This window comes from Lolium rigidum, chromosome 1 (assembly GCF_022539505.1).
Source record: "Lolium rigidum isolate FL_2022 chromosome 1, APGP_CSIRO_Lrig_0.1, whole genome shotgun sequence".
Taxonomy (NCBI): domain Eukaryota; kingdom Viridiplantae; phylum Streptophyta; class Magnoliopsida; order Poales; family Poaceae; genus Lolium; species Lolium rigidum.
This window is the reverse complement of record NC_061508.1, coordinates 248,536,853-248,546,032: the sequence shown is the minus strand read 5'-3', so window position 1 is coordinate 248,546,032 and position 9,180 is coordinate 248,536,853. Positions and strand designations below refer to the sequence as shown.

At 49.5% G+C, this 9,180-nt stretch overlaps 1 protein-coding gene across 1 annotated transcript; it reads right to left on the bottom strand.

The window, feature by feature from the left end:
- Nucleotides 1–3,469: 3,469 nt before the first annotated feature.
- LOC124657284 (putative cyclin-dependent kinase F-2) lies at nucleotides 3,470–4,805 on the bottom strand. Its single transcript, XM_047195862.1, has 2 exons — nucleotides 3,669–4,805; nucleotides 3,470–3,478 (listed from the first exon to the last, which is right to left on the bottom strand). Exons 1-2 carry the CDS (start codon nucleotides 4,803–4,805, stop codon nucleotides 3,470–3,472), a joined length of 1,146 nt encoding a protein of 381 aa, XP_047051818.1.
- Nucleotides 4,806–9,180: the final 4,375 nt, after the last annotated feature.

Sequence of the window (9,180 nt, the reverse complement as noted above, 5' to 3'; positions counted from 1 at the left end):
ATTTCAGTTTAAAATCCTTCATCTCCCGGGGCTTACCATTCACACCAGTCGTGATTTGTGTCTGCAACTGGCGGTCATAGGGAAGACTAACATGCGCATGAATGACTCCTTATCTTGCTCACTCGCCGGCGCATCCACCTCCAGAGTCTTTCCCTGGCCATTGCTATAACCTTGTCTTGCTTCCCCCATGGAACGTCATATATGTGAACCCATACCGGCACCGAGTTGAGCACTAATTCTGATGGTTGGGCAGTTTCATCTAGGTCCTTGACAATGAGAGCATTCTGGTTGAAAATCCATGGCCCTCCTTGCATCACAAAGTCGTAGCCCCCCTTGGAGAACAACGTGAGCATGTAGAAGTTTTCTCCTTCTCCGAGTACCCAATCCCGTTGCGGATGTGCCAAATCTCGTCGGTGAATCGCGTGAACATAGCTTTCATGTTCGCCTTGAAGTTGGCCATGTATCGTGCAAGCAGCGTCCATGTATTTTGCTCCACTGGTTCTGCCTTAACCTCCTCTTCCTCCTCAAATTCCAGGTACATGTCGTCTGTCATATCAACAATGCCACCGATCTATGCTTTTGCGTCTTGCTGGAATCCCAATTCCTCTGCCGCGTTCCCGTCATCCCAGTTGTCGTCTTCCTCCAAAATCATGTCTGTATCCAATAGTGCTCTGTGACGAGATAGTGGAGCCGCAACAGCGCCACCGGAGGGCCTCGGGTGGGTAGGCCTCTCAACGAGGCCCACTTGTTCACCCCCACCCACCGGCGGCGTCATCAGCAACTGAAAGAACATGGAGCCCCCGTGTGTGGTTTTGGTAATTGATGACAATCCCTATGGACTAACGGTTGTATTGAAAATCTATCTTAGGTCGTGTCCATAGCCATGTGTTGGTCTCAAGGTTGCAAGATGGAGAAGATCGAGCACAATGAAGAAGACATATGAAGACGGTGTCGAAGAGAGATGAAGACGGTGTAGAAGATGAAGAGGGATGAAGACGGCGTAGAAGATGGATGAAGACGGTGGCGTGCGTACAAGATGGAAGAAGACCGTGGCATGTATGTTGGAAGAAGATGGTGGCATGTACAATGATGAATAGGGTGAAGACGGAGCTTGCCGACTCGAGTGGAATGCGCAAGGACAAGGTTTGTGCTCGATAGGATAGTGGGTCGCATCATCGGAGAGAGCTCAAACCTTGCATGCATTGCATCGTGTTTCTCGGTTGTTCTTGGTTCTTATCCATGAGATGTTTTAGAGCTTGTGTTCATTCTCATAACAAGCTCTATATCATCGGAAACGGATTCCAGATTCATCGCATGTTGCATGATCGAGGGTGATGATTTTCCTGATATACCATATTGAGAGGTTACACCTCTATGACCATAAGAAAATTATCATCCTCTCTTTTCCGTGATTTCACCTTGTGTAGATGTAGCTCTTGTCGCCCTCTTTCTAGCAAAATTGGTTTCGTTGCATTCCGACTTTCCTAGCTCAAGTTATGGATTTTACCGTTGCTTCATATTTGTAAAAGAAAAGGAAAAAGCACATTGGGCTGGCCGGTACTACCGCTGGGAGTACCGGCCCAACTACCTCACGCTGGCTCCAGGCTTACTGGACGGAACCGGTATCAGGCCGATACCGGCCCGGTAGTACCGTAGCCCATTTACGATACCAGACCGGTACCTGGCCGGAAGTACCGGTCGAGTTTCTTCCCCATCCGACCGGCCTAGGTTTTTCTCCCTCCTCCAGCTCATCTCCTCTCAGGTCCTCCCCGCACCCGGGCCGCTGCCCAGCCTAGCTCCCCATGCCGCCTGTGCTGGTCCTCGGTCGGCCGACCGGCCCAGCTCGCCAGCCACCACCGCTGCTCACTCGCTCCACGCGGGGAGAGGCTCGCTGGTTCGATCCAGCGTTGACCCACGCCCCACGCGGGCCACGCCCCTGCTCGCTGTTGCCTGCGCTGCCACACTGCTGCTGCCACCGCTGTTGTCTGCTGCACGCTCGTTGCTACTGTCGTGTTCACACGCGCGCGCCGCTGCTGCTGCGTTCTGCTACTGTCCCTCTCTCTTCTGCTTTTCTGCATTGTTTTAGACACAAGTGGTAGTACCGCTTTGTACAGCGGTACTACCGGTTTGGGTCGCGCTTTTTGCCTTTTCTGCACAGTTTTGCGCGCGAACGGTAGTACCACTCCCCAACAATCATATTTTCGGGCCCCTATATATACCTCTCTTCCACCTACGACCTAACTAGTTCTCTCCACCTACTCTCTCTCCTCCATTGTTGACCTTGAAGAGCTTTACCATCCTCTTGATCCCCCACTATTTCTTGCATCTTTTGGGGGGAAAGGAGAGAGGAGATCTAGATCTAGTGCTTCACCAATTGAATCCCTCTCCAAGTTAAGGGATCTTGCTAGATCTAGATCTTGGAGTAATTTGGTGTTCTTCCTCATATTTGTTCTTCCTCCCTTATTCCCCCAATAGCTTTTGTAGCTTTGTTGGAATTTGGGAGAGAAGAACTTGGGCATCTTAGTAGTGTTCTTAGCTATTGCATTAGGTGCATCGGTTTGGGTTCTCTCCGGGGTTTCGGTCTCGTAGAGGGCGTGTTGACCTTAGTGGTGTTGTAGCCTTCGTGGCCTTGTTGCCTTTGTGGTGTGGTAGCATTTGTGGCCTTGTTGCCTTTGTGGTCTTGTCACCTTTGTGGCGTGGTAGCCTTTGTGGCGTTGTTGCCTTTGTGGAGTGTGGTAGCCTTTGTGGTTTACCTATGCGCTTTACATTGTGATAGCCCTTATGCTTTTTGTTCCATATCTAGCTTATTATCACCTTGTTGCTTATCATGCTTAGCATAGGTTGTTGGTGCACATAGGCAAACCCTAGTTGATATGCTTTGTGCTAAACAAGTAAACCTTGAGTAGTTTTATTCCGCCTTGTTTAGCACTCAAGTACAAGTTTTTACAACCCGCCTATTCACCTCCCTCTAGGCGACGTCCTTGTGCATTCAGCAACCCTATTGGCCGTGTCGTTGCTTGCACTCTCCCTATCTGGGTCGGCGTCGACGCAGAGGTCACCGTCGCGTAGAGCCTTGGGCCCTGCTTGGCATTGCTGGAACACCAACCTCCCTGGCTCGAGCCAGCACCCGACATCTCCTTCACGCCCTCCTTCCAAAAAACTCCTCGTTGGCGCCATTCGATTCGATCCGTATCCCGGTACCCCTGCAGGGTTGCAGGTCTCTTGGATTAGATTGGGGTTTCGCAATCTAGGCCTTCCAGGGGGTGGGGATTTATGGCATCTCCCACCGCCTCTCCCTTCTCGTATCAGGGACAGACTCCCCGTTCTCCTTCCTTCCATGCACATCGCGTGAGGTGCCTAGACTCTTTCATCGCCCTACGGTGTTCCGAGGGACTCTCATAAGGTGGTGGCACTCGCCCATGTCGGCAGACCTTAAATCGCCCATGACCCAACATTTAGGGCATATGAATCACACAATCTGAAAAAGGAGAGAATTTCTATGCAGTGCAAATTCAGCATATAAAACAATTACATAGTACGTACTTTTATTTTACAATTCAATCAACCAATCAGGTGGATCGATCATTGAAGCACAATTACACATGGGACATACCTCGAAACAGTCTTTGGCCTCTCTCTATAAATAAAGCGACTTGCGATTTCAATACCGTGAGTGGAGCCATGAAGCGCGATACCTTGTTTCTCGGAAGGGGCAAAGCTTCAACCTTAACAGCCTTGGCCGAGGGAGGATGAGCAGCGAACCATGGGAGCTTGAGCGCCTTGGCCGCCGTGAGTCGCTTGTCGGGATTGTATGTGAGAAGCCCTAGCAATACCTGAAATCCTTGCTCTGATAGCTTCTCCCCCGGGAAGATATCCCGGAGCCTGCTATGCTCCTGCCCCTCAGGAAGCATCTTGTGGGTCGGCGGCAGGGACGACTTGAACTCCATCACCTTGCCGGTGAGCGGCAGTGACTTGAACTCGGGCCACGTTCGGTCGTCGGGCATACCGAGCACCCCGAAAATAGCCCAGAGCTGGGCCACGTGGTCCGCATCGTCCATGTGGTCTTCGCGGCCATCGTCCTCGAACAGGGTCTTGCCTGCCAGCATCTCGGCCATGACGCAGCCGAGCGACCAGCAGTCGACAAGCGCGTCGTAGTCCGGCTTGCGCAGGAGAATCTCGGGGGCCTTGTAGGGCATGGTGCCGACCTGGGTGTAGGGCGGCGGGTCGGACATGGAGATCCCGAGCCCGAGGTCACAGATCTTGACGAGCTGGCCGTCTCGGCCGACGAGTATGTTGGCGGGCTTGATGTCGCGGTGGACGACGTGGCGGGCGTGCATGAGCTTGGCCCCCGTGAGGAGCTTCCGCATGATGGCGCGCACCTTCGGTTCAGGCAGCGGCCGGCCGTGGCGGCTGTCCTTCCGCATGAAGGCGTGGAGGCTCGGCGCGGCGACGTACTCCATGACGAGGCGGAGGTTTCCGGTGGCGGTGTCGCGCGCCAGGCCCTCGAAGCCGACGAGGTGCGGGTTCCCGTTGCAGGCCTCCAGGAGGCGGGCCTCGTGCCGGAGCTCGGCCTCGTCTGGTTCCTCCTCGGTGTTGTCGTCCGGCGACGTGAGATACTTGATGGCGACGGTCTTGCCGGTTGCGCGGTGGCGCGCCTTGAGGACGACGCCGAAGCCGCCCTCGCCAAGCCTGGTCACCTCGTCGTATTCGTCGGTGCTTCTGCGGCTCTTCTTGCGGGACGTCGCGGACTCTTTGGTCGTGGTCGTCGCGAGGACGGCGGCGGCAGGTCTCTTGCGGGCGGGCATGGCGCTGGATCGGCGGCTTCGGTTGCTGGAGACAAGACGGGGATCGTATCGTATCTCGTATGCGCGAGGTGGAGAGACGGAGGATCGATCTAACGAACGCAGCACCAGGATCGAGAGAAAACTGCAGTGCATGCCCAACCTCGAGTCGGATATAAGTTGAACTAGCCCTACGGTGGCTGCGAAGTGGGCCTGCCCGCAGCCGGTTGTTTACCACGTAACATGCATTTTAATTTAAATCCTAACTCTGTTTAAAAAAATTAATGAAATCCTAACTAATCAAACAAGATGAGGCGAAAAAAAACAAGATGAGGCGCATGGTTCTGGAAGCAAACAACACTACCGAGTTGATCGAGGTGCACAGTTGCGTCTGCTTCTTTTTCTTTTCTTTTAAGACCCAGTAGTCGTATATTAATTGGAATGTACCGCCTCCTTTCACAAGTTTTCCAACATAAAGGAGTAAAGTGCAAAATACATTGGGAAGATGTAAACCAACATCTTGGTCCTGTTTAATTCTTTCACCTCTAAACCTCCGTTTTAAAGAATAAAGCGCACGCGTATTCCAAGATGAACTTTGACCATAAAAGTTGAGCAACAAAATCTTGATTATATTACTCCCTCAATACCGGTTTATAAGCACATTTCTATATTTGTGAAAAACTTTGATCATTAATTTGGTCAGCAAGATATGGAATATCTACCACAAAAGTTATACCATTGAAAACTTCTTTTGCATACGAATCCAATGGTATAATTTTTAAGGCATATATAAATTATATTTGGTTGACCAAATTAATGGTCAAAGTTTTTCTTGAAACACGCAATGGGCCTATAAACCGGTATGGAGGGAGTATATGAAATTAGTATCGTTGAATTCGTATTGAAGAGAACTGTTTAATGATACTAATTTCATACAAACAATTTTTATCTATTTGAAGTAATTCTTGGTCAAACAAAAAGCTCGTAAAACGAGAGCGCATTGTTCCTTGAAACAGAGTTAGTATAAAACAAGAAGAATATGTGCTAAATGTTATTGGGTTTGATTTTCGTGCGACGAGAGAGAAGCAATTTTTGCTATTTTAATGTGAATTAGAAAGATAGAAGTACACTCTTTTGTAGACAAAGTTGGTGCTAACGACCACTTATTTGAAGACGGGGGAGTACTCTAGAAAAGAAACCCAGTCGATCGACTCAGTCGATGTTTCTGCAATTTGTCGCTTGGCTCGAACGTGCTCCTACACCCGGAACAATTTTCCTCGCACAGAGCATCTCCACTCGAAACCCCGTACGAGATCCAGCGTTTGATCCTATAGTGGACGTTTCCAGCGAGTTCACTGGCTCGATGACGGCGGACGTCCTAGCAGCAGGAGGTGTGCCCGACTCTAGGAACCCGCTTCCGGCTGGGTCCTGAAGTTTCTCCATAGCTTCGTACCGACATCAAACATGCTCCAATCGCGGCTCAAGAAAAGGAACTCTTGCTGGTGCACCGCCACCTCCTACTGACGGTGGGCGTAGCGGCGTCCCAACCATGACTGGCGGTGGTGTGGCGACTACCTGCGCGAACGATTCGGTCGGGCCAGGAGTCTATGATGAGCTCGACGAGGACAGAAGCATGTATCCCTTCTTGAAAAGCGCTACATTCATATCATCGGCATGTATAGTAAAAAACCAAATGTTAAGCAGATCCAACCCTAAAAAAGGAATATGACCATATCAGGCAAAATTAAACCGTTCTGCGCATGTATGAACATGTAGATCTGCTAATCAAATATGACACAAACAAAAGAGATGAACTTATACAGCCAAAACCGAGTGTAACCATCTAAATCAGCCAAAAAACGATACAAAACTTATGTGCATGCAACGATTACGCATGGAAGTAAGCTTGCACTAGTAGGGAATAGCCTACCACTCGCGTGTGTAATTCAAATATCAGTCGCGGGCGGTCACCCATTACTAGTACCTCGTCAGTGGTATCTATTACTAGTCGTGTGTGAGGCAGCACGTGACTAGTAGCCTAACTACCGGTCGCGTGCATCAGCTGCCCGCTACCACTTGGTTTACTGGTAGCCTGGGTGGCACGCCCACCCCACATGGGCTCTATTGGACCTCATGGCTCTTCTCGTGGGGTTTAAGTGCTCCAGTTGCTTCTCTTGATGAAATATTGACATCCCCAGAATCGTAGCCCGTTTGAGTTTGTTTAGGTTCCTGAAAGTTAAAAATACATAAAATAGGGTTTTCGTGTCCTGCAGAGTTATAACCAAAATAAAGGGGGTCATTGGTAAATCCCCAAAAATCTGTATAAGACATGGATATAACATTATATATGTTGCAAATATGTGGGAATATTTGTCAAAAAAAAAATACAAAGTTCATGCATGCAGTTTATGTGCATCACCATCTAGATCCCCTACAACCTGATTCTCCACGGGAAGACGAAGCATATTGGGATCTAGAATCATTTCGTTCGAGACCACATTGCAAGAGGTGATATTGAGCTCTCATTAATGGCACTAAGGATCAAGTGGTGGATATCTTCACCAAGACGTTGGACAATAAGAGGTTTATTGAGTTGAGGCATGAGCTAAATATCATAGATTCGTCGAACGTCGCTTGACCACCATCTGTCTACACCATTACTTAGCATATATCTTGTGTTGGGAGGTAGGCATGGACATAGGGAGAGTGCATTTTAAATGATTGAGCTATTACTCCCCCCATTATGCATATAGGAAACCAAAGCATTTATCTATTTGCCAATCAAGTGACTAATGAGCTTAAATGTTGAGTGTTAGTTGTGGGTCTTAGATACATCTACACGACCCCACGCTATGAACTCAAACAAGGTGGCCTAGGCCACCGAGCTCCTCCTTGAGGAGTTATGTTTTATTTTGTTTTTCTTTGTGTTTTTTTTGCTTTCTTATGGTTTCTTTTTGCATTGGATCTTTTTTGTTGTCTTTTGTTTTTGCTGGAAATTCTTCAAGTTTGGGTTCTTTCATTCGATTCTTGCAAACTTCGACTATTACATCTCACCAGTTACCACTGTTGTGAATGAGCAACTAGTATTCACAGAGGGCCATAGGCCAGTACATGTACATGTGTTACAATGTGCAGGTAAGCCCCTCATACACTGGGGAATATAGGAAAAGGGACTATAAAACTCTAACACCCCCCCCCTCAAACTCGTGGTGGATCAACAACACTAAGTTTGGAGAGAAAGAAACCATGTTGTGCTCTAGTCTGGGCCTTCGTGAAGAAGTCAGCAAGTTGTAGCTCGGAAGACACATAATGAAGAGCCATAACCTGATGCTGCACAGCATGACGCACATAGAAGGCATCAACACCGATGTGTTTGGTGAGCTCGTGCTTCACCGGATCATGCGCAATGCTGATGGAACCATTACTGTCTGATAAGAGAGGAGTCGGGGCGTCAGCAGAAGCACCAAAGTCCACAAGTAACCAGCGTAACCAAGTCACCTCAGCCGTCAAGAGAGCCATCGCTCGCAACTCAGCCTCGACACTCGAACGAGAGACTGCAACCTGCTTCTTGATCTTCCAAGCAATGAGAGAGCCACCAAGAAAGACACAGTAGGCAGAAAGAGACTTGTGATCCTCTGGATCGCTAGCCCAGGTAGCATTTGAGTAGGTCTAGAGCTGTAAAGAGCTGGAGCTAGGAAAGAAGAGACGACGGGAGATAGTGCCACGAAGATACCGGAGGACACAAAGGAGATGACTATAGTGGACACTAGTGGGAGCAGACATGAACTGACTCAGAATGTGGACCGGGTAAGAGATGTCAGGACAAGTGACAACAAGGTAGACAAGGCTCCCAATCAGGTGACGATAGCGAGTCGGGTTCGGAAGAGAATCACCATCGGTGGCACGGAGGCGGGCATTGAGCTCCATAGGAGTCTCGACAGTGCGCTCATCACCAAGAGCGGCACGAGTGAGAAGGTCTTGAATATACTTTTCCTGGGAGAAGCCATCGGAGGTAGAGGAAACCTCAAGCCCAAGAAAGTAGCGGAGAGGACCAAGATCAGTCATGAGAAACTGATCACAAAGACGGACCTTGACAAAGGCAATGTACTCAGGGTCGTCACCTGTGAAGAGCATGTCATCGACATAGAGAACAAGGAGAGTCCGACCACGAGAAGATGTGTGGACAAAGAGCGCAGAGTCGTGGGCGCTAGGGACAAAACCAGCAGAGATCACCACAGAGGTGAAACACTGAAACCAGGAGCGAAGGGCTTTCTTAGGGCCATAGAGAGAGCGCCGGAGACGACAGACCATGCCATCGGGGATAGAGTAGTCAGGAGGTGGCTGCATGTATACCTCCTCACTTAACTCACCATTAAGGAAAGCATTCTGCACATCAAGC

What these genes read in the sequence shown, in the direction of transcription:
- LOC124657284 (XM_047195862.1), bottom strand. Translation starts at nt 4,805, where the DNA reads ATGCCCGCCCGCAAGAGACCTGCCGCCGCCGTCCTCGCGACGACCACG.